This window comes from Mauremys mutica, chromosome 2 (genome assembly GCF_020497125.1).
Source record: "Mauremys mutica isolate MM-2020 ecotype Southern chromosome 2, ASM2049712v1, whole genome shotgun sequence".
Classification (NCBI taxonomy): Eukaryota; Metazoa; Chordata; order Testudines; family Geoemydidae; genus Mauremys; species Mauremys mutica.
Window position 1 is genome coordinate 77,644,876 of NC_059073.1, and position 26,201 is coordinate 77,671,076.

General features: G+C 48.8%; 1 protein-coding gene across 6 annotated transcripts in view; it reads right to left on the reverse strand.

The window, feature by feature from the left end:
• The window catches only part of ASXL3 (ASXL transcriptional regulator 3), a 161,155-nt gene extending 147,341 nt beyond the window's left edge, over positions 1 to 13,814 (reverse strand). For 4 of the 6 annotated variants that reach the window (XM_045006541.1, XM_045006542.1, XM_045006543.1 and 1 more), the window contains exon 1: positions 13,499 to 13,814. In XM_045006541.1, coding sequence (XP_044862476.1) covers positions 13,499 to 13,552 — 54 coding nt within the window. In that variant the 5' untranslated portion in view covers positions 13,553 to 13,814. Of the gene's footprint in view, positions 1 to 3,818; positions 3,990 to 13,498 lie in introns of those variants that run through there. The other 2 variants (XM_045006545.1, XM_045006540.1) reach the window with 2 other exon arrangements.
• Positions 13,815 to 26,201: the final 12,387 nt, after the last annotated feature.

Genomic DNA, 26,201 nt, shown 5'->3' on the forward strand with positions numbered 1-26,201 from the left:
GAGCTCTTGACCCAGTTGACCCGGGCGGAGGAGGCCACAGAATAAATGGCCTGGCAGGCTTCCACCCGCGCCAGTCACCTGGGTCCTGGACCACGAGGAGCACATCGTCGGCGTATGCCGACAGGACCAGCCGCAGCTCCGGCTCCCAGAGCACCAACCCCGTCAACCTCCGACGGAGGAGACAGAGGAAGGGCTCGATCGCCAGAGCATACAGCTGACCCGAGAGGGGACACCCCTGCCGTACTCCTCGCCCGAAGCTGACCGGCTCGGTCAGGGTCCAGTTGAGCCTGACCAGACACTCCGCGGAAGCGTACAGCACCTGGAGAAAACCCACAAACTGGGGTCCGAAGCCAAACGCTTGCAGAGTGCCCAGGAGATACCCGTGGTCCATCCTGTCGAACGCCTTCTCCTGATCCAGGGACAAGAGGGCGAACGACAGACCATCCCTACACCCTAATTCCAGGAGGTCCTGGACTAGATACAGGTTATCAAAGATCGTGCAGCCCGGGACGGTGTAGGTCTGGTCCGGGTGGACCACGTCCGCCAGCACGGACCTTAGCCGCAGCGAGATGGCCTTCGCAATGATTTTGTAGTCCGTGCTGAGGAGCGAGATGGGACGCCAATTCCGTAAATCGCGGCGGTACCCCCTCTTCGGCAGTAAGGCGAGCACGGCTCGCCTGCACGAGAGAGGAAGGACCCCGCCCCGCAAAGACTCGGCCCAGACGGTGACTAGGTCTGGGCCGAGGACGTCCCAGAAGACGCGGTAGAACTCCACGGTCAGCCCGTCCATGCCCGGAGATTTATTGGTGGGCATGCGATGGAGGGCTTCCGAGAACTCAGCCAGAGTGAGAGGCAGCTCTAGCCGGTCCCGGTCGCGCGCGCTGACCGTCGGGAGTCCGTCCCAGAGCACTTTGCAAGCATTAGGATCGGTCGGATCCGGGGAGAAAAGAGTCGCGTAGAAGGCTCTGGCCCTCCCGCACATCTCCGCCGGATCCGTGAGGGGGAAGCCGTCCTCCGCCAGGAGGCAGGTGACGTGCTTTTTGGCCCCCCTCCTTTTCTCCAAGGCGTAGAAGAAGCGGGAGCCGCGATCCATCTCCCGAAGGAGGCGGATGCGGGATCGAACAAAGGCACCCCGGGCTCGATGATCCTCGAGGGCCCGGAGCTCCTCCCGCTTCTCCCGGCACACTCCGCAGAGGGATGGATCCTCGGGGCTGGCAGCCAGACGCCTCTCCAGCTCCAAGACCTCCCGATCCAACTGCCCTATCGCCGCATCCCTCCGTCGGCTGGCGCCCCGGGTGTAGTCACGGCAGAAGAGCCGGGCGCGCACCTTCCCCAGGTCCCACCACCGCCGCGCCGAGGGAAAGGCCCGCCTCTGCCCTCGCCAGGCCAGCCAGAACTCCCGGAAGGATGCCACGAAGCCCGCGTCCTCCAGCAAACTATTATTAAAGTGCCAATAGGCCGGCCCCGGCCTCCCCGCGCAGAGAGAGGCCGTCACGGTGGCAAGGTGGTGATCCGAAAAAGGGGCCGGCCGAACGCTGGAGGAGTGGGCTCATGAAAGGTGGAAACGTGACAGGTAAATGCGGTCCAGCCGGGAGTGGCGTGACCGATGGGCCTCCACCCGGACGAAGGTGAACGTCGAGACGTCGTCCGGGTGGTGGTCGCGCCAGACGTCCACCAGGAAGTGGCGTTCGACGATCTCCTGGAGGACGTCTGCGGCGGCCGGGCAACTGCTCGGTCCCTGAGCGGTCCCGTTCTTCGAGGGTGGTGTTAAAGTCCCCGCCCAGGACCAGGCACTCACGAGGATCTAGGGAGCCGAGGAAGGCGGACGCCTGCTGATAAAAAACGCAACCTCTCCGGGCCCGATGTCGGGGCGTCGACGTTGACGAGATTAACCACAAGCCCCTCCATGCGGACCCGGAGGTGCAGCAGGCGGCCCGGCACAGCCTCGGCAACCCCCAGCACCTCAGGCCGTAGGTCGGGGGAGAACAGGGTCGCCACTCCGGCCGAGCGAACCGAAAGGTGGCTAAAGTAGACCCTGTCCCCCCACTCCAGCCGCCAACTAGCTTCAGCGGCCGGATCCGTATGGGTCTCCTGCAGAAAAACCACAAAGTACCTCCCATCCCGAAGGAAGGAGAGCACCTGGCTCCTGCGGAGACCCATCCTACAGCCCCGGGTGTTTAAAGTGGCAAAGATGATCGGCGCCATGAGGAGGACTGGGGGGGATCCTCGCCGGCAGACATGCCCACGGCCTCCGTCGGGCCGCGCAGCAATCCGTGACCAAACCTGTAGGTGAGTAGAGAGCTACGGAAGAGGCAGACCCGCCGGTAGGCCGCAGCAGCCTGCTTCCCGGTCCTCTTACCCTCCCCCATGAGGGCCCTCACGGCCCCGAGGATCAGATGGAAATCCCCCCCACCGCTGAAGCGCAAGTTGGACCTTGTTACGGGAGCCACGGACGTCCTCAAGGAACTCCCGCAGCTCCTCCCTCAGCGCATGGGGGGCGGGGCAACGAACCGATGACCGTCCCCCAGCGGGGCCCCCGGCACAGCCCCTTGGCCCACCGAGTTGGGCAGGCAGGGGGCAGACCCACGACGTGGCGTCCGATGGGCCAATGCCACGCAGCCCGCCCCACTCCCCAGTTCAACAGGGGGCGGCGGAAGGAGAACAGCAGCCCCTGATGGGTCAGGGCAGGGAAAAACAACTAAGGCTGCTCCCTGGGGGGTTACCCCAGGGGCAGCAATGGCGTCATGGGAGGTGGAGGACATAAGGACGGGGCCGGCATCAGGGATAGGGCAGGAGTCAGGGGTAGGGGTGGGATCGGGAAGAGAATCGGGGAGAGGGGCAGAAGCAGGATCCTGAGCCTCAATAGTTGGGCCGCAGGAAGGTGGCCCCTCTTGGTCAGGCTCAGGGATCTGGGGGGTGAGTAGGGGACCCTCAACGACGCTGGGCTCAGCCACTAGAGCAGGTGCGGCAGCCACGGCATCTGGAGATGGAAAGGCAGCAATGGGGTCCCCGTCCGGGAAGGAGGTCGGTTGGCCCACACCAAAGAGGGGCCCCCCCTGGGATTCGGGTCCGGGCAGCGGGGCACCGGCCGTCGCCCCAATGGGCTCGGCGGCCGTCAGCGGGGTGCCACCCGCAGCCGGGTTGATGGAAGACCCCAGGGGACCCTCAGAGGCGGGAGCAGAAGCAGCAGTCAGGGGAAGGGAACCCAGGGACAGGGAGACCGAGGTGAGGTCACTCAAATCGAGGCCCGCTAGCAAAGGGTCGTCCTCCCCCTGTGTAACCGGGGTCAGACCCAGGGCCTCGATCTCCTCATAGATGGAGGGGAGATCGCCGTCCGCCACCCCGGGGCCCTCCTCGCCAACACCCGAAGCGACGCCCACCTCGGCGCTTGTGGGGGCTTCGAATGGCAAGGGGGCAAGAGGGGCTCCTTCGGGGGCTTCCTCGGGAAGGGACCCCGGAGAAGGGGCAGTGTCGCTGTCCGGTGCTGCCACGTCGTCCCCAGCCGGCACCACAAAACGGGCATCGTCAGGGGGCAAGGCGGAAGGCTCGTCATCAGAGACCCCCTTCCTGCTCTTCCGGGGGGTCTCCGAATCCGAAAGATGTAACGGGGCCCGAGCCATCCGCTTGCCCCGCTTCCCTTGCACCAAGGACCAGCCCTCCATGGCATCATCCGGGGGCTGGCCAACAGGGGTCAGGTCTGGGGGCAAGGGCGATGGCTCAGAGACTCGGGGAAGCAATGGAGGGGCAACAGGAACGAGGGAGCAGTCTCCCTGGGGCGGGCCCTCTCCCATGCCCGGCGTTATCTCCGCCACACCCACCTCCACAGCGGTAGACCGAGAAGGAGGAGGGGCAGCTTCAGGTGCCGGGCAGCCAGGGGCATCGGCGGTGACAGGGCCGGCGCCTTGCCGGGGCTCGGGGGTCCCGGACGCTCCTCCGGGCCGGGCCAAGGGACAGTCCCTCCGGACGTGCCCCATCGCCCGGCAGAGGTAGCACCGGGCCTCCCCCGTCGAGTAATGCACCGGGTAGCGGGCTCCCTGGTAGGGGACCACAAAGGACCCCTCGAGCGCCTCTCCGTCACGCACCGCCGGCGGCAGTTGAAGCTGCACTTGCCGACGGAATGAGAGGACGTGACGGAGGGCGGGGTCCTTGCAGCCCAACGGGAGAGGGCTGATGATGGAGATAGGGCGCCCCAGGGCAGAAAGGGCAGGCAGCAGGGCAGCACTGGGCAGGAAGGGAGGGACGGAGGTCAGGATCAAGCGGACCCCCAGGCCTTCCAAGGGCTCCAGGGGCACGAATTTGCCCCCCACCGCCAGACCCGTCACTACCGCCTCCTGGGCGGCGGCCTCTGACGCCAGGAAGAAGACTACCCTCCCGTACATTTTGGAGGCCGCCACGATGGCCGTGGGACCCACCACCCTCGCCAACGCCCGCATGTAGGTCTCCACGTGGGGCGAGGCGGGCACCAGGAGGCAACGGACACCGTGCTTCCTGGTCAAAGTGGGGAAGGGGCCCCGGCTGCTATAGATGGAAGCGGAAGCGGCAGGCGGAGGAGCAGCGGCAGGCGGAGGGGCCGCTACCACCTGGGCGTACACCCTGGGGGCCGGGGGAGGGACACCCGCGGAGCTGGTAGAGGGAACAGCGGGAAGGGATGCCGCGGCCGGTAGCGGGGCCGCGGCAGCGGGGTTAGTCTCCGCCATGGAGGGCTTGGCCTTTTTAGCAGGGCCCTTACCCTTTTTCCCACCCCGACCTTTCCCACCGGCTGGGGGGGGGCTCCCCCCAAATCGAAAGGGGCGAGGGACGCGGCAGCAGCAGACGTCTCCCCGGTACTTGCCGTTGCCGGTGCCCCAGCGGGGGCAGTGGCAGGTAGACCGGCAGCGGCGGTCGAGGTAGAGGCTTGGGGAATGGACATGGGGGTTTCTGGAGGAGGGGCAGTGGGAGCATCGCGAGGGGTCTCCCCCGCCGTGTCCCCCGCCATAACGAGAGTGGGGAGGGGGACAAACAGCGAGGGGAGGGGAGGCGACCACCCCTCCCCGCTAGGCTGCAGGCAGGGGAGGAGGGCACCAGAAAGGGAAGGCTAAAGGGGCTTGGGGAGCAATCAAGGACCCAGGGGTGGGAGGGTGTCAGGTTACTGACTCAGAGGGGAATTCCAGCTCTTCTAGTTGCACTAGGGGATCAGGGGGGCTAACAGCATAGGGGGGTGCAGTGAACAAGGGCAAACTCAAAAGGGGGAAGGGCACAAGCGCATGGAAGGGGGCATGGGCGCATGAGGGGAGGGGCCAATCAGGGCTGGGGAAGCACCGGGGGGGGGGAGTTGAGCCAGGAACGGGACAGAGGGACCACGGGGCTAGCTGCAGGGCTAGGGCAGGACAAATCAGGGCCACAGAGGGAAATGAGTGGGGCAGACAAATATGACAAAGGAAAAGGGGCCAGGCCAAGGGGGCAGGGGTGGGGGGTGTGCCCACGGGCACTTGTGCAAAAAGTCAATGGTGGCTGCTGCTGTTGCAGGCCCAAATGGTGGAAGAGGGCACGGCGAGCCAGGTGAGCAGCTCAGACCTAGAGGCAGGAGGCCGAAGCAGAAGTAAAAGAGCCAGCGGGGGTGGTGGAGGGGGCAACAATGGTGGTGGGGGCAAAGGGGGACACAGATGGACCGGGGGCAGGCTCCACGCCACACCCCCGGCGTCCCAACAGACACAGTCCAAACCCCCACCACAAGAGCACAGTCTGAAAAATACTCAGTCCTTTAGTGCACCCTCCACGGTGGTCTTCAGAGTCACCATGAGGTCCTCCAGCAGCAGACGGTCCTCTCCTTCTCCTCCCCCTCGGGGCTCCAGCAGCTCCCCAGTAGCAAACACAGCAGCTCCAGCAGCTCCAGGTGGTGGTCTGGTGGCCAGGCAGGAGGGACCCTGGGCAGAAGATGGTGATGGTGGTGGAGCCCTCAGCAACAAGGGCTGGAGCTGGGGTCCCTCACTCCCCTCCTCCGGGGAGCAGGCCAGCAGCCCCCACCCCCTCAAGGGGCTGTAGGTGGAGTAACAGCAGCAACTGAGGTGGGGGGGTGGAATCTACTAGCCAGCCAGCAAGCGGATAGCAGAGAAAGGGAGTGGGTGGGTGGTGGTGTCTAGCCCAGCCAGGGGAGCAGCCGGAGCAGTAGCAGCGAGAGCCCAGCAGGAACAGCAACAGCAGCAGCCGCCCTCTCCCTCCTACCCTCTACAGCAGAGGAGTCAAAGGGAGGTCTTCTGGCCACTGGAGAAAGAGTTTTTTGTTCCCTGAGTGACCAGAGCAGGGGCTGCACTAGAGTAATCAGGAACCTGCTAGAACCAAGTAAGGCAGACAGGCTGATTAGATCACCTGCAGCCAATCAAGGCAGGCTAATCAGGGCACCTGGGTTTAAAAAGGAGCTCACTCAGGTGAGAAGGAGCCAGAGGAGAAGAAGTGCATGTGCAGAGCTGGGAGCAAAAGGAGCTGAGAATGAGAGGGTGTGCTGCTGGAGGACTAAGGAGTACAAGCGTTATCAGACACCAGAAGGAAGGTCCTGTAGTGAGGATAAAGAAGGTGTTGGGAGAAGACCATAGGGAAGTAGCTCAGGGAGTTGTAGCTGTCATGCAGCTGTTACAGGAGGCTCTATAGACAGCTGCAATCCACAGGGCCCTGGGCTGGAACCCAGAGTAGAGGTTGGGCCTGGGTTCCCCCCAAACCTCCCAACTCCTGATCAGACACAGGAGGAGTTGATCCAGACTGTGGGGAAGATCACTGAGGTGAGCAAATCTGCCAATAAGCGCAGGACCCACCAAGGTAGAGGAGGAACTTTGTCACATCACTTACATCATGGATGGCTAATATTAGTTTGTTTACTAAAAATATCCAAATGATTCAGAATCATCAAGCTGTCCACAGTTAGCCAATGTTACTTCATTCATCCTCCTTCCCTCATTGATTGTTTCATAAACATTCACCTCTGCCTTGTTTCAATTTAGGTTTTAACCTTTTCGGGTCAGGGATCACGTCTTCATTTAGAATAATACAGCCCTGTTACTGACTGGGGCCTTTAGGGAATCACACAACCCAGATAAAATAAAATAAAACAATTTTCTTGTTGCCTTGCTATCAAATAGCATATATATATATATTTAAAATTCTCAGAATGCAACACCTGGGATGGGGGAAGTAGACAATTGCTTATAAAAGTATGTTTATCCTGAAATATTGTGAGATGACATTACTAGATTTTAAGTCAGAAAACTGGAAGAGGAAATGAGATGCTCTATGTAACAGGAAATAGTTTGAAGCATAGGTATTATCTAAAGGTGACCTGCAAACATAAAAAGTAAATTCCATTGACTTCAGCAATACATATTGATTGAATCCCCTCACTAAAAAGGCAAAGATAGACATTTAGCATGTAAGGCCAGATCAGACTATGTGCAGAGGACCGCCTGGGAGATGCTGAGTAGGCTCCACTCCAAATCACATCAAAGGAAACTGAAGGCACTCAAAACAGGCACTCAGCATCTTGCAGGATTGGGCCCATGAACAATCCAAATTTTCCCTTTTCTGTTCTTATTTCAGGTCTTGGGAATTCAGACATCTGGCTCATGATTTTCTGCAATACTCCATTGGACCCCATGCTGTGATATCACCACTATAGGTGATATCACTATAGGTGATATCACTATAGGTGATAAAGGAAGCTTTCTGGAGCACTGAACCCATCTATAGGGAGCTGAGGGCTCTTCCAAGGGCTTTGTGTAGTTTTCCAAGTTACTTTAAAGTCATATAACATATTCCTCTTTTCTTCAGTATCTATATTCAGAGGTCTGGCTCTAGAGTACCTCATTGGTACCTGAGGCATCACAGTTGATCAAGACAGACATGTCTTCAAAATATCTCAGAGAAAAAGGTATGGCTTAGTTGTTTATAAGATTAATGTGTCTCATTCTAATTAACAGGGTCACTGTCCACATATTGGACAAGTAAATTAAATTTACATCTTATTTGCAGTTCACCTTTTTAAATCTTTTTTTTAAAATCTACTAATCTCTAGAATACTCAATACTAACAAAAAGTGGTGCTGCTATGTACATGCAACCACAGAAGGTAAAGAATAGATGTTAGGTAGCACAACTCCTCCAAGTGCAGCAATTGCTTTGAATAAAAAAAAAAAATCTGAGAAAGCTCTAGGGCAAATAAATAACATTAAAAAACCCACAGATCTTCAAAGCAACATTGATTGTGGATCAAAGTGAAAGGCCATCAAAACCTCCCGAAGCAGCAATATTTCTGCATGTCTAAAAAAGAATGAACTTAGAAGAAATATGGAAATAATAGTAGGTCTCTGTTAAGCCAACAACAAAGAAACCCTTAGTGTAGTAAAAACAAAGTCATGTCAAATCCCCATTTTTAGAAATGCATGAACTTTCATAACGTTTTAAACTGTATTTATAGTAACAAGAGTGAAGACTGGAGACAAAAATCAAAGGTATTATTACAAAGCTCTAGTTATACATGTTACTATTCTGATTTTTGGTCCCATTTGTGGGCTTCAAATATAAAGACATACTGCAATATAATTCCATACCGTTGTATGAGCTACTTCAACTATACAATCTCAGTAGAACAGAGGACAAGTGACCGGTAACCAGATTTGGACAGCCAGCCACACTAAACGTAAACATACAGGCTAACAACCACATCTCCAAAGCAGTTATTTTTTAAAACAGCAAATTCTTTAATTAATTGGCATACAAACTTGCTACTTTTTTTAAGTCTTTTAATTTCAACTATTATGTAGGAACAATAATTTATTCTTAACTAAGACCTGTAGTGCCAGGAAGCTACAAAAAGAAATACTCAGAACCAAAGCATTAGAACACCCCAGTTCACTCATCCCCTGTACCAAGAAGATTCTGCATAGTGCAGCAAAACAGGCACAATGCTAAGCAATTGGAGCAAACATCTACATTCATTTAATTATGAATAGGGCTTGGAGGAGGAAAAGCAGGCATGCAGAGGGTAATCTAGTGAACATAAGTGATGTGAAAATCTACTAGTTTCAGAATTTTCAGCTACTCCCACTATCAAGTGGAAGTTACAGTTTAAGTGTGCTTTAGAGCTGTGCTTAGAATAAAGACAAAAGGACAGTGATGAGGGCAAGTTATTCACAGAAATTCTTTCAAACGGTTCTGATAAAACACCATCCTTTATAGGCAGATGGTCAATGCCTCATGAAATATACTGGCCACACTGGTCTTGAGGGTTTACCGGCCTGCAGCATCTGCTCCCTTCAAGCCTATTTTACCTATCTGGGTCATAAGTAAAGCAGTATGCCTGGCAGCCATAACTAATGGCTGAGTGTTGTTCTATGACAACTCCGATCTATACCATTGAAGGACTGAACCTCAAAAGAACAAACCCCTTCAGTTTAACTTCAAATTTGTGTTGACATTTTCCAAGTGATCCATTCATTCCCAACAGCCACGCATTTGTAAATCTACATTCATTTCATTATTTTAGAGTCTTCCTCAATTTTAAAGTGACTGATGAACTTAGAATGTGAATCTACACAGAGACAAAAGTTACCAGAACTGCTGGCTTATGACATCTACTAAAAATATAAACAGCTGGTCTACAATCAATGCTTTTGTGATGCATCTGTACTGCGTATGTCTTGTGCAACCAATGAACTTGGAATATCCAACTCAAGGCACCAAATTAGTATAGGACAGAAGTTAATATTTCAGGATTTATAATACTGGTCTTAAGAACACCTAGAACTGAGGAGGCACAAGCTTTTCCATTCAATGGTGTCATTTTTGGTTGTTAACTTTTTCAGTCTTTAAGCTTTTTCCTGAAATTTGGCAGATTTGCTCTCTCTCTCTCTGAGCAAACAAACAACTAAGTTTAAAGACTATATGAGCCAAAACAGTTCAATTGTACTCTCCTCCTCCCTCCCCCATTTATAAAGTGCTATGTTTTTCTCTCTGATTAGTGGAGGTGAGTGAGGAAAGAGGTAGGGTGCTACATATGGAAAGAAGTTAGACCTCAAAGGAACCCTGCCATCCTCCAAAAAATACAGGCCAAGGAATGTCTCCAGGGTCCTGCCTTATTGATTGCACAGTCTAAAACATTTTAATGTGATATAGTAAACAGCTGACTATAGTCGCATTTGTTAGTTTCTTCTTTCATTAAGACTCTCTACAAAAAACATTACAAGAATGTCAAGATGACAGATGATTTATTCAAGTATCAAGAAATGATAAATGTAAGGTTGCCTATCAACCTTAAGCATGATCGCTTGGATATATGCATTACAAAACAGCCTTATTATAAAATAATTTACTATTTTTTTCTGCAGAACTGTTGCCTCTTTCATTGTGCATGCTGAACAAGGAATAAGACAGGGCTGTGTAATGATATGGGTGCGAGGTCCAGATTATCCCTGCTTTATTCTATGTAATTGTTGTATGGGGCATATGAGTTTGAAGTGAGGACGCTACAGACACCACTATATCCACTTCTACCATGACTAGTGTATAGCTTAGGGCTAAGGAACTAGACTGCAACCCAGGGAATCTGCATTCTTTTTCTGCCTCTTTCAGAGATTTCCTATGCAACCTTGGACAACACATTTAATCTCTCTGTGCTTCGGTTCTGCATAGGTACAATATTTAATAATAATACTTAACTTCACAAGCGTGTTGTAGGGCTAAATCAATTTACATTTGCAAGGCTGTCAGGTACTACAGTGATGAGTGTCAAATAAGAGAAAAAACATTTTAGTTAGTCCACAGTTTGGAAAATGTGCAGTACATGAAGCATGGGGCCACACACTGGAGGAACAAAGAGGACAAAGTGAAAAACTCAACAGCTATTTCATTCACTGAGCACTGTCCCCATTCTGTATTGTGTGAGCTAGAGGTGCTATGGAAAAAACAGTGCATGAACATATAATTTTGAGACTGTACTGTAATGCATACACATACACAAGGGAGCAGAGTTAAGGTTATCTTACAATCTTAACTTTGTCGTTTCATAACTTGGGAGTAATTCACTTTACAAGCTTAATACACTTGTAGGCTTTTATAGGAAATATTAAAAAATGAGTATCAGTACTTATAACTTATTAATTCAACCTTCCTATTCTTAAAAATAAAGAAATTCAGAAGCCAATCAATTGTATAACATAGATATTGATCTAGCTAGCTCATGAGTCATTACGTGTGAGTATGTATCAATCACTTCATTCTTTACTTGTCGTTGGAAAGAAATTGATTTAATCAAGCCTTGCAGTAATACATTATTGATGTATTCCAAGAAAATGGAATCATAATGAACCATCAGGTCCTTTACATAAAATACTATACGTACTCCACAGATTTGGCCTCAATAAAGATCTGCTAGCATGAATCCCTACACTAGTAGATCCTGATGCAGAATCAGGGTCAAAGCAAGCAGTCTGTGCATAAGTCATATAGGAAACAGATTATGGACAAGCTTCTGGACAATTTAGTAACTTTAGGAGGCTGAACAACATTTTGTACAACAGGCAACATGCTTCATCACCCACTCTTCATATAAAGCAACTACCAGTCCTAGTAGGTTTACACAAACAAGGCTGTTCTGAGTGAGAAAAAGAATGCGACTCAAACAGAGAGAGTTTCCCTATCTATATCAGATCAATCTATGTTCTAGAAGCTATTGAACTTTTCCACAGAGTTTACACCTTAACAGAGATTTTCCTTGCACAGACCACCTCCCTTCCCATTCATGATGGCTTATATTCCCTGTGGCAGCTACAGCAATTGCTTACATGCAAAACTAACATTAGGATAGAATTCCAAGTATTTTAAACATCTTTTAATGAAGTTTAGCAGCTTACAATACAACAAAAGCCAGCCACAAGCCACAGTCACAAACAACCATAAAGAGTTATAAAGTTAATGAGTTTGGGAACATCTATTCTAGTCATTAGTTTGGGGAAGAGAGTGCCTTCTTAATACACTTACTCCTTTTACCAGGATCCACAGAGTTAAGGAAAGACAATAGTGAGAAAGTAAGAACCTTGGGCCTGGCACATTTCCTGTTTTAGACAGGCATATTTTTCAACTCTAAAAGTACCTATATCAAACCACCCTTGCTAAAGCTGAACTAACTGTAGTATTTTTTTGCCACATGTCCAATGAACCTTATATGTTCAATCAATGCAAGACTCCTATGAGGCACTGGCAGTGACATCTATAGTTAGGACTGCCTCTTATTTTGATATAAATTATGCAGTGGAAGCACTGAAAGGCTGAAATTCCTATGTAATTCTCCATAGTCCCACAAGACACATCCTTTCAAAAAGGACTGTGCTTCACAGCCATTCTAAGACAAAAAATAAATAAAACAGACATTCACTAGCACCACAAGAAAAGGATCACATTCTTTTGATACTAATTTAATTGTTGAAATAATCAGTAAAATATGAAATTGATATGAATAACCAAAAAAACCCACCCAATATAAACAGCAGCAGATCTTTCTAGCTGTCCTCTTTCTATAACCGCATCTAACTGATGCTGAAACAACCCCATCTTCAGGGAAGGCATACGCACTATAGTGTACAACCACACATGCTGTATTGTACACACACACTGTGAAATTCCTAGAATGGAGAGAACTCACACAAAAGGGTCCTGAAGCACAAAGTAAATGATGTGTCCTAATACACTTAAGTGAACAATAAAACAAAGTCACATAAAACAGATACTGGAGAAAGAGGACGACAAATAATTCCTCAAACCTCTGGGAACACATTAAGTCTTTAAAGCCAGATAGCTTTCTGAGGGGTGGGATTGATGCCTGGGCTATTTCTCTACACAGATGGGTGGAGAGGAATCCCTGGATAATTCTCTCTCCTACACACACTAATGGAGTGATGGGAAATCCTTGGATCTTTCACTTACATATATTTTAAAGGGGGGGGAAGGACTTTTCTGGGATATTTGAAACAAATACACGGGATAGGGAGAAGGGAATTTCTCTCTCTCACTCACACACACACACACGATGTTTTTCGACACACACTAAAGAAAGGTGTAGCTATTTCCCCACACATTACAGGGAAAAGGGAGAGCTATGTCTCTCTCACATATACACACTACAAGAGGGGCTACCCTGGTAATTTCATACACACGCATACCAGGGAAAAGAGGCGCCCCCTGGGGATGAGGGAACTTCACACGCAGTGTGTATGTGTGTGTGGGGGGGACGGGGACGGATTCCCCTGGCTAGCCCCTTAGCCCCTCACACACCCTTATAAGGGGGGAGGCTAGGCTGCCACTCACACCCGCTACCGCCCGACGAGTCAATCGCTTCGCTCACCCAGCCCTGCACGCTCACTCCAACATCCCCTACTGATTGCAACAAAGCCGTGGGGGGGGGGTCCTGTACGGGGCTGACCGCCCCCTCCACTCGCCGGGGGCTCGCTCGCCCGCCCGCACCATGCGAACGCGGCACCTACCAGGCGGGCAGCCTCGGCCCAGGTGCGGTCCTTCTTCTTCCTCTTGTCTTTCATGTTTGCATCTCATTGAGATGGTTCTAGGGGGGCGGGGGGAGGGCGGACTGGAGCGTGCGGGGGAGGGGGGCCCGGAGGGGCTCCACACAGACAAGGCTACACGGGCGCGGAGCTCCGGAGCCCCCGGGGCGGGGGGAGGAGAAGGGGGCTGGGCCGGCTCGGGCTCGGGCTCCCGCAGCAGCAGCAGCACAGCTGACAGCTTGAGGGATGCTCCGCTACTCTCACAACAATGCACTATGACGTCACACAGGGGAATGGCGACCGCACCAAACATCCCAGCCAAGGCGGACGCCCTCGCGAGGAAACCGCGCGCGAGAACCAGAGCGATTCAAAAACCTCGCGAGAGCTGTGAGGGCGGCTGCCCCTGCCCAATGGGGGGGGCGCTAAGCGGAGACTACATATCCCAGGGTGCAGTGCGCAGCCAGCCGGCGGAGCGAGCTGGAGCATTGCCCCATGGGAAGTGTAGTCTCCCCTAGGCAGCGTGGCTAGAAGCCGCTGCGCGCTGTTGCCAAAATTGCTAGGCAAAGCCAGAAACTTGTATACGCGTCTGTCCTAGGAGGGGCAGCGCTCGGTTATTATAATGTGTGGGGGACAGCTAGACAATATGGCAACAACGTGGTCATTTAAAGGTGATGCCTATTAGAGCTGGCTTGCTGTGCTTTCAATTATAAAATAAAATGTTTATTTTTAAATCCCACCAAACCTATTAGGGCTATTGCCAAGCAATATATACACCTTAAAGAATCAGAACAGTGTAGGTTACAAAAATTAAAATCTGCATCCACAGCCTCCATCCATGTAGATCCCTGAGACACACTTACATCCACACACTGTAGCTCTGCTGCACTTCCCGTACCACAACCATACCTCCATTCTGCCATCCTATGTTCTATCTCCCAATGTATGAATCATCAGCAGTCTCACCGCCTCCTCAATCAAATACCGTCTTTCTATTCACCTGCCCTTTACAAGGCAGAGACGATAACATCTCACCTCTTACCTTGCATAAATCTTCCCACAATAGTTGATACCACAACATTTTCATGTCTTACTTTGTATATATTGCCCCACCCTCTCAATAGCCTAGCAACATCACTATAAATTTATTATTCACTCTACCACCCACACACAGGACCGATATCCACCCTAACCCATCTAAGGTACACATTTTTGTCCCAAAGTATCTCATACTAAAACAGGCTATAAACAAAAGCCCTTATCCTGCAAAGATTTCCACACAAGCTTAATTCTAAGTATGTGAATAATCCCTTTGAAATCAATGGAACTACTTGCGGTGAGGGTTAAACAAATGGTTGAGTATCTGCAGAATCAGGGGGACTCAATCCTGGAATTACTAATGATAACCAGTAATGTTCATGGTAGGAAGTATTCTCCTGAATTGCTTATTCCACACAGGGGACTGAATGGATAAGCTTACAGTATAATACAGTACTTTCCCTTAGTCATTTAAAAATTGAAAAGTAGCTATGATTCTTACCATATACCCATAATGGTGTTATGTGGACAGTATACATGATAGTAAGGTATAGAAATTGTTTGGAGCATTTTATTTCTGAATTGTCTGGTTTTCAATTTTATTTTTCAAACTACAACATTCTAATGAAATTCATTTTATTGTATGTTCATAACTTTCCAACTTTAACTGTCTTAAAGTTTATATATATATATATATTTTAAAAAGCAAATGAAATTAAACACACCCTTTATATACAGTCTCCTAAAAGAATTAACAAGAATTAACCAAGGGCTTGACACATCTTGAGCCCAATAATGGTACTCTTTCCCCTGGTACTATTACAGATTGTATCTTTTCCAGTTTGTTATTTACCTGTACATGAAGTTCACATACTCCTCTAGTGGGAATAAACTCACCACTGAAGACCACATGTTTTAGCCATATACCTTCACTGTCTGTGGCTTTTCTTTGAGAGTTACTAGCAGTATTTCTACTGTCGGACTGGTGTCTAATTTAAAAATAATAAATGTCCCATTTGTTTTCAGATCGATAGTTCATTCATCTTGTGCTTCAGCATAGTCCATTACGCCGCTGAGCTAATGGTGCTATCATGATGCCCTTTGTCCACGCTATGCACAGACTGCTGGTACTTGCAAACTCTTTCAACGTGATGTAATCCATTGTCATTCTTGCATTTTTACATATGGTGGGCATTATCCTAGCTTGCATTGGTTGCCACAGCATGTGCAGCTCCTTGTGCTGTTCTTGTTTGACTTTGACTCTAAGCTCTATGTGCCTTTATGCCTCTGATCTCTTCATGCACTTCCCGTACCACCAAATGGCATACACAGCACCCCCTTGCAGCTCAGTATGACACTACTCATCCTGCTCCAGTGGTTCTCTAATGGTTGGCCACTGCCTCTTGCAGGGTCCAGTACTGAGGAACCCAAGCCTTCCAACTAAGCCATTCTCCAGTTCCATCCCTTCTTCTGTATAAAAGTCCCAAAACAAGAGAAAACAAGGTACTAAAAAGAGTGTTGTCTGGCAAGTTTTTGGCAGGAATCCATCCTTGTCTTCAGGTTCTGTCTTCAAACAAAGTCACCCAGTCAGACTCCCTGGGCTCAGTCTCTCTATCAATAGACTTGCCTAGCTGGCACGTTGTCTCAGATTCCTGCATACAACTGCCTCAGTTAACTGAAAATTAATACATTAAATCCTTCAGAATCAGTCACTATCAAAAATTCTGAGCAATATTGCTCCTCCTTGTATCAGACGAGAGGTTGCCACTGACAAGTTACTGGAGAAAGTACACGCCGACCAGGGCCGTCCCTAGGCATACGCCTCATACACAGCTGCGTAGGGCACCATGAAATTTAGGGTACCACCAAATTGCCCCAAATTTCATGAGCCCTAGGCAGCTGCGTGCTGCATACGCGGCGGCACCAGCCCTGGCGACCAGCCCTATCCCTCGGTCGGCCTCCCCTGCCTCTGCTACAGCTTCTGGCTGATGTCTCACCACCCACTGGAAGGATTGCATCCCCCTGCTGGAAGGATTTGGGTGAATCATTCCATGATGATCTTTTCTGCCACCTGAATCCCTACAATCAGGCCTGGGTCACTGTCGTGCCCTCCTTCTCCACCAAATGTAAGCGGATCCCTGGTGGCCCAGTGGTTAGCACCCACCCAGTAATAGGGGCAGTGGTAGGGGAGCCCAGGCCCACCCACTCCACTGGGCTCCAATCCAGTATCCTAAGATGGTCAACAGAGGGTCAATCCTAGAGGCCCTTCTGATTTACCCTCTCTGGGTTACTTCCTACCACTGCTTTCCTCCTTCAGCTTCTGGTCACAGATAAAGGGTGGGTGAGGAGGGAGAGAAGAAACCAAATCACCAACATCAGTGGGGCTCAGCATAAAGTCCTATTCCCTTAGGGAGACTTCTCCAGCACCTTTGTCAGGAGCCTTCTGTGTACGTCTGTACATGTCCCCAGCCTCCCACTTTCTAAGCTAGGTTGCTCCCTTGTCAACTCTGTCTCCAGTTGGAGCAAGCTCTGCAGGGTGGGAAGGGTGGGTCTACCTGGTGCCAGTACTATCCTTTAACCCCTTCCAGCCCACTGTGGGGTTCGTAGACCCCATCATAGTATTTTATATTGTTTTCTTAAATAAAAGAACTAAGAACACGTCTTGTATCAGTTTTAAAAACAAAGCTATTTTTCAGTTACTTGATCATTAAGAACACAGGGGCAGATCATTAGATGTAAATTGTCATAGCTCCATTGAGTTCAATGGAACTATGACAATTTACACCACCTCAGGATCTGCCCCATTGTCTTAGATGCAAACTCTTTCATTTGTTACATTTTTGTAACTCAAAACAACCAAACCAAACATTCTTAAATTTGGCAAACAAACAAACAAACAAAACCACACAGACAGCAAATTCAGACCAACCTGGAAAGTTTTAACTTAAAACTGTTACTTTGTCAAAGTTAAAACAGGTTGAAAATAGGGTTATTGTACAAAAATTCATCCTCATCTTTAACTCTCACTTCATTAGTAGGATATTATGGGCCCAGTGCAGTGTGCTCTTGGCCTTGTAGTATTAAGACGACACATGCTGATTAGAAAGTCTAGAGGTAAAGAACGGGTTTACAGTATATTTTTAACATGTGATTCCAATGAGAGGTACAAACCATTCAGTTTCTATATATATATAAAAAAATGAAAGAGAGAGAGAGAGAGAGAAATTCCTCAGTGACTTACCCAGAAAATATTCAAAGATTTAGCCTTACTTAACATTCATTGCTCATGGGCAAGAAAGAAAAAGTGGGCCTTAAAGTGTGCCCTGAATACTAACAAAACGTGGACTGCTATGGATCTGGGGAGGAAGTGAGCTCCAAAGTTATGTTATTTTTTGGTATGTTTAATCATCTGGACTGAATTGCCTGGCTTTGAATGTTTTCAGTCTGTACAGTATGTGTGAATTATAGCATTGTCAGGATGTTAAGGATGAGCCCAAATTAGAGCTCTAAGAAACAGATAGTACTACCTCAAATATGGTCATAATCAATCCATAAATTGCTACCAGGCATAACAACAGCTCTATGAATAGTAATGCCTTTCATTTTTGAACTTACAAGAATGTAATACATTGCTTGAATTGCTTCTTTGGGAGGAGAACATGTCACTTTCCCAATAAAATATGTCAGGAAACTTCTTGACTTTGAAGTATAAATACCATAGGTGTATGACTGCTCTGAATCACAGCCGTCTACATTTTTAATCAACCAATTATGGAACACACTGAAGCTGTTAAAATGTGGAAGAAATATACCATGAGGATTATAGGAGCGTTGAAAGTTATTGAAATCTGCCCTTTAGTAAAAAGGTCAAAACCTGTAAGTTCCAGATGGAATATTACTCTCTAAGTGGAAAATCCAAAATGTTAGAGGGATTTTTACTGACAGTGTTGAAGGAATATTGAGATTTTGAATTTAAAAAGAATAACATTCCACAAATTGTGAAAAAATGATGGTTGAAAGTGCCATCATCTTTTTTTAAATGTTACATTTTTATGACCATCCTGTTTGATCACAAAGTTTACTTCATTTTGCAAGTGCTCTCTCACTCTCTTTTTTTCTCTTTTGCTGCTGAGACAGGAAAAAATAAATAATATATATTTATATATACAAATTCAGTTGCACATTTATAGTGCATATATATATTAGTATATATATTAGTATTCAGGGCACACTTTAAGGCCCACCTTTTCTCCCTTGCCCATGAGGCAATGGATGTTAAGTAAGGCTGAGTCTTTGAGTATTTTTTGGATAAGTCACTGAGGAATTTGTTCATTATATATATAAATTTTCTCCTTCATGATTTCTGAATAATTTTTCTTCATGAAATGTTTTTAAATTAAGAAGAAATGCCACTTATACTGGAAACATGGGCAAAGTACTAAAAGGACATCACAGGGAATTTTAAACTGAAATCACCACAGAAAGAAGATAACAGAATATCAGACTCAAGGGGCAAAATCTTGGCTTCCTTAGGGAGAGTTTTGCCATTAGCTTCAATGGGATTCCAATTTCATCCAAGATCCACATTCAGATCTGAGATTTTTGTTCTCAAACATGTTGTAATTCACTTTTTCCATAATGTACAGTCACTGTTGCATGATTCTTAGAATTTGCTAGTGGTAGCAATATCAGCAAGTGAAATCACAATTAATGCATGTCACCACCAGTGTAAAATGGTTTATGTGTCTAATTGTATTTTGTGGTTCATCATCTAAGACCAGTATTCTCTCAGAAGCGACATGACTAATCACTTTGGAAAAGTAGTTCATTTAAAAATATCAGCAAAAATCAACATATTTGTGTTTCTCTGAAATGAGTGGCTAAAAATATAATTAAAATAACTATTGAGGTTTTTGAGAGCAGTAAACATAATTAACAGATCCCCTTTTATTTAGATGGACAATTTTGTTTTAGGAGAACACAGATAATTTATTTAAACTAATTCCTCATTTAAATTGAGTCCTAATTGCTAAATTGTTTCTTCATAATGTTACCACAGAAAAATGTGTATCAGATGCAAACACAGAGATTGATAGTTTCAACTTAATGTAATTGCTCATTTTTCTTCATCAGAAATGAACAAAAAATCATTAACAGTGATTAATAAGAAAATATTTCAATAAATAACATGTGTTCTAAAATCTTCAGTATTGCTAAAATGTATCTGTCACACTTAAGTGATTACTTCCTGTGTTCTCTGTATTTTGATTAAAATAATATGACTATCAGGCAGCACATTGTTATACATCTGAAAAATGAGATGTAGAACAATGCAGTGATTAGCTACCTTTCAGTAAGTAAAACCAATGTTACAATCAGACAATAACAGGATATGGACATTTGAATAAGTTTGTTATAATAATTATTCACTCAGTAAGACATTTATAAATTCTTGTGTGTCTTTGATCATGAAATTCTCTCATAGGAAATTGTTATAATACACTCTGTTTCTCTGCCCATTTGATCTAAGTTTAACCAAGCCATAGATTTATACTCTGTATCCATCTGTATCATACCCTCAAACATGTGAATCTTGAGATCATCGATACACACACACACACACACCCTGTTCCTGTGATTACTTAAAGTTCTTCCCATTTGCATTCAGCCATTGAATTATGCATGGATCAAATAAGTTAATATCCTAAGGGCATTGCAACAGGATTTATAAATCCCACTCTATGGCAGAGATGGGAAGGGCTAGAGCAGTACCAGGCCAGGGAGGCCCTGCCCCTCCAGCACTGCTGATCATGCTCCTGGGAGAAGACCAGGATAAAGGGAGCTTCAGTGACCCTGGGGTGGTGGATGAGAAAGAAGCCATTTTCTGGAGGAATACTGCTTTGCAGCAATAGGAGTGGAAGATTCTACCAAAAGGACCTGGCTGAGTGTCTTCCCTCTCACTCAGACACTCCCCAGGAGGGAGAACTGTGGGAAAGGGCTCAAGAAGTCAACAGGCATTGGCCCTAGACTGTAGGGGTTTGGAAGTAAAGACTCCAAGCCCACTGTGACCATGCCCCAAACTGAGATGCAGTGGTGGTAGGAAGTTGGCTGGCTGAATTTAGGCTGGTGCACACAACTTGACTTTCAGGGCCCTGAACCAGGACCTAGTGGAGAGGGAGGGCCCAAGCTTCCTATCTACCTTGGAGCTATGTTCCTTACTCCAAGGAGGGCAGAGTTAGGGCTTACCATCAAACAGGCGAGACTAACTAAAATGGGGTGGGCAAATTATAGTCTGGAAGCCGCTTTCAGCCCTTCAGACATTTTAATCTGGCTCTCAAGCTCCCGCCGGGGAGTGGGGTTGGGGGGCTTGGCCTGCTCTGCGTGTGCCGTGGCTCCCGGAAGCAGCGGCATGTCCCCCCTCTGGCTCCTATGCATAGGAGATGCCAGGGGGCTCTGCACGCTGCCCCCGCCACCTCCACAGCTCCCATTGGCCAGGAACTGCGGCCAATAGGAACTGAAGGGGCGGTGCCTGCAGACAGGGCAGAGTGCAGAGCCATCTGGCTGTGCCACTGCGTAGGAATCGGGGGGGGGACATGCCGCTGCTTCTGGGAGCTTCTTGAGGTAAGCGCTGCCCAGAGCCTGCATCGCTAACCCCCTCCCACGCTCCAGCCCTGGTCCCCCTCCCACCCTTTGAACCCCTTGGTCCCAGCCCAGAGCACTCTCCTGCACCCCCAACTCCTCATCCCCAGCTCTCACTCCCCCCCCCACACACCCCAATCCCCTACCCCAGCCCAGAGCCTCCTCCCATACCCCAATCTTCTCATTTCTGGCCCCACCCTAGAGCCCGCACCCCCAGCTGAAGCCCTCATCCCCTCCCAAACCCCAATCCCCAATTTAATGAGCATTCATGGCTCGCCATACAATTTCCATACCCAGCCTCGGGCCAAAAAGTTTGCCCACCCCTGAGCTAAGACCTCATATCCAGAGGACAGGGACACCTTGAAGTAACAGAGACTGGAATCAGAGACCCAGCACACTAGGCATGTGGACTGAACAAACCACCCTGCTACAGGCTTGTTTTCAGGGCAAGTTACTATGCTGCAAGCCAGCAAGTGAATCTACAGCAAATCATAGAATCTCAGGGTTGGAAGGGACCTCAGGAGGTCATCTAGTCCAACCCCCTGCTCAAAACCAGACCAATCACCAATTTTGTCAAGCCTGATCTTAAAAACCTCTAAGGAAGGAGATTCCACCACCTCCCTAGGTAACCCATTCCAGTGCTTCACCACCCTCCTAGTGAAAAAGTTTTTCCTAATATCCAACCTAAACCTCCCCCGCTGAAATTTGAGACCATTACTCCTTGTTCTGTCATTTGCTACCCCTGAGAACAGTCTAGATCCATCCTCTTTGGAACCCCCTTTCAGGTAGTTGAAAGCAGCTATCAAATCCCTCCTCATTCTTCTCTTCTGAAGACTAAACAATCCCAGTTCCTTCAGCCTCTCCTCATAAGTCATGTGCTCCAGCCCCCTAATCATTTTTATTGCCCTCTGCTGGACTCTTTCCAATTTTTCAACATCTTTCTTGTAGTGTGGGGCCCCAAACTGGACACAGTACTCCAGATGAGGCCTCACCAACGTTGAATACAGGGGAATGATCACTTCCCTTGATCTGCTGGCAATGCCCCTACTTATACAGCCCAAAATGCCATTAGCCTTCTTGACAACAAGGGCACACTATTGACTCATATCCAGCTTCTCATCCACTGTAACCCCTAGGTCCTTTTCTGCAGAACTGCTGCCTAGCCATTCGGTCCCTATTCTGTAGCAATACATGGGATTCTTCCATCCTAAATGCAGGACTCTGCACTTGTCCTTGTTGAACCTCATCAGATTTCTTTTAGCCCAATCCTCTAATTTGTCTAGGTCCCTCTGTATCCTATCCCAACTCTCCAGCATATCTACCACTCCTCTCTGTTTAGTGTCATCTGCAAACTTGCTGAGGGTGCAGTCCACGGCATCCTCCAGATCATTAATGAAGATATTGAACAAAACCAGCCCCAGGACCAACCCTTGGGGCACTCTTCTTGAAACCGGCTGCCAACTAGACATGGAGCCATTGATCACTACCCGTTGAGCCCAATCTAGCCAGCTTTCTATCCACCTTATAGTCCATTCATCCAGCCCATACTTCTTTAACTTGCTGGCAAGAATACTGTGGGAGACCATATCAAAAGCTTTGCTAAAGTCAAGGAATAACACATCTACTGCTTTCCCAACATCCACAGAGCCAGTTATCTCGTCATAGAAGGCAATTAGGGTAGTCAGGCATGACTTGCCCTTGGTGAATCCATGCTGACTGTTCCTGATCACTTTTCTCTCCTCCAAGTGCTTCAGAATTGATTCCTTAAGGACCTGCTCCATGATTTTTCCAGAGACTGAGGTGAGGCCGACTGACCTGTAGTTCCCCAGATCCTTCTTCCCTTTTTTAAAGATGGGCACTACATTAGCCTTTTTCTAGTCCCGATCTCCATGAGTTTTCAAAGATAATGGCCAATGGCTCTGGAATTACATCCGCCAACTCCTTTAGCACCCTCAGCCCCATGGACTTGTGCTTGTCCAGCTTTTCCAAATAGTCCTGAACCACTTCTTTCTCCACAGAGGGCTGGTCACCTCCTCCCCATGCTGTGCTGCCCAGTGCAGCAGTCTGGGAGCTGACCTTGTTCATGAAGACAGAGACAAAAAAAGCATTGAGTACATTAGCTTTTTCCACATCCTCTGTCACTAGGTTGCCTCCCTCATTCAGTAAGGGGCCCACACTTTCCTTGACTTTCTTCTTGTTGCTAATATACCTGAAGAAACCCTTCTTGTTACTCTTAACATCTCTTTCTAGCTGCAACTCCAAATGCAATTTGGCCTTCCTGATTTCTCTCCTGCATGCCTGAGCAATATTTTTATACTCCTCCCTGGTCATTTGTCCAGTCTTCTTGTAAACTTCTTTTTTGTGTTTAAGATCAGCAAGGATTTCACTGTTAAGCCAAGTTGGTCGCCTGCCATATTTACTATTCTTTCTACACATCGGGATGGTTTGTTCCTGCAACCTCAATAAGGATTCTTTAAAGTACAGGCAGCTCTCCTGGACTCCTTTCCCCCTCATGTTATTCTCCCAAGAGATCCTGCCCATCAGTTACCTGAGGGACTCAAAGTCTGCTTTTCTGAAGTCCAGAGTCCGTATTCTGCTGCTCTCCTTTCTTCCTTTTGTCAGGATCCTGAACTCGACCATCTCATGGTCACTGCCTCCCAGGTTCCCATCCACTTTTGCTTCCCCTACTAATTCTTCCCTGTTTGTGAGCAGCAGGTCAAGAAGAGCTCTGCCCCTAGTTGGTTTCTCTAGCACTTGCACCAGGAAATTTTCCCCTACACTTTCCAAAAACTTCCTGGATTGTCTGTGCACCACTGTTTTGCTCTCCCAGCAGATATCAGGGTGATTGAAGTCTCCCATGAGAACCAGGGCATGCGATATAGTAACTTCTGCTAGTTGCTGGAAGAAAGCCTCGTCCACCTCATCCCCCTGGTCTAGTGGTCTATAGCAGTCTCCCACCACGACATCACCCTTGTTGTTCACACATCTAAACTTAATCCAGAGACTCTCAGGTTTTTCTGCAGTTTCATACCAGAGCTCTGAACAGTCATACTGCTCTCTTACATACAATGCAACTCCCGCTCCTTTTCTGCCCTGCCTGTCCTTCCTGAACAGTTTAAATCCATCCATGACAGTACTGTAGTCATGTGAGTTATCCCCCCTAAGTCTCTGTTATTCCAATCACATTATAGTTCCTTGACTATGCCAGGATTTCCAGTTCTCCCTGCTTGTTTCCCAGGCTTCTTGCATTTGTGTATAGGCACTTAAGATAACTTGCTGATGGTCCTACTTTCTCAGTATGAGGCAGGAGTCCTCCCCTCTTGCGCTCTCCTGCTCGTGCTTCCTCCCAGTATCCCAGTTCCCCACTTACCTCAGGGCTTTGGTCTCCTTCCCCTGGTGAACCTAGTTTAAAGCCCTCCTCACTAGGTTAGCCAGCCTGCTTGCAAAGATGCTCTTCGCCTCTCTTCATTAGGTGGAGGCCGTCTCTGCCTAGCACTCCTCCTTCTTGGAACACCATCCCATAGTCAAAGAATCCAAAGCCTTCTCTCCGACACCACTTGCGTAGCCATTCGTTGACTTCCACGATTCAACGGTCTCTACCCAGGCCTTTTCCTTCCACAGGGAGGATGGATGAGAACACCACTTGCACCTCAAACTCCTTTATCCTTCTTCCCAGAGCCATGTAGTCTGCAGTGATCCACTCAAGGTCATTCTTAGCAGTATCATTGGTGCCCATGTGGAGAAGCGGGAAGGAGTGGCGATCCGAGGGCTTGATGAGTCTCAGCAGTCTCTCTGTCACATCATGAATCCTAGCTCCTGGCAAGCAGCAGACTTCTTGGTTTTCCCAGTTGGGATGGCAGATAGAGGACTCAGTCCCCCAGAGGAGGGAGTCCCCAACCACCACCACCCACTTCCTTTTCTTGGGAGTGGTGGTCGTGGAATCCCCATCCCTAGGACAGTGCATCTCATGCCTTCCAGTCGGTGAAGTCTCCTTTTTCTCCCTTCCCTCAGGTATATCATCTAGTCCATTCTCCGCATTATCTGTGGAGAGAACATGAAAATGGTTGCTCACCTGTATCTGCATTGCTGGTACATGGACACTCCTCTTTCTTCTTCTGGTGGTCACATGCTGCCATATTTCTTCACTGTCCTTCTGTCCCCACTGTGCAGCCTGCTCTGATTCTTCAGAATGTTGTGCCCATAGAAGCATATCCTGACGTCTGTCCAGGAAATCTTCATTTTCTCTTATGCAATGCAGGGTTGATACTTGTATCTCCAGACCTTGAACCTTCTCTTCCAATATGGAGACCAGCTTGCACTTTGCACAGACAAAGTCGCTTCTGTCCTGTGGAAGAAAGACAAACATGGCACATCCTGTGCAGGTCACAGCAGCTGATCGCTTACCATCCATATTACCTTCCTTCTAAGAGCTTCCTCAGCTGTTGCATTAACTACTAAGAAAAGCCTGCAACATGAAAGCCTCAGTGGGCTCTCCCCAGGCAAACTCCCAGTCAAACTCCCTCTGTTAGCCTCTCCGCTGTTTGCCACTCCAAGCAAACTTTGAAATAGTAGTATATGTTGTCAGACGCTACTGGTGTGGTGCTCTGCTCTGTTCAATGTTGATATCTGTTGGCTGCGTGCGTGTGTTCCCTCTGTGTGCTGCCCTGGCTCTGCAGATCACTGGCACAGCAGACCCTGAGAGAATCCCCAATGACCACAGACTCTAATAAGGTACAAAGGCACCCAGGCAGGGCCGGCTCCAGGCCCCAGCATGCCAAGCGCGTGCTTGGGGCGGCATGCTGCGGGGGGTGCTCTGCCAGTCGCCAGGAGGGCGGCAGGCGGCTCCGGTGGACCTCCCGCAGGCGTGCCTGCGGAGGGTCCACTGGTCCCGCGGCGCCAGTGGACCTCCCGCAGGCATGCCTGCGAATGCTCCACCGGAGCCACGGGACCAGCGGACCCTCTGCAGGCACGTCTGCAGGAGGTCCACCGGAGCCGCGGGACCGGCGACCACCAG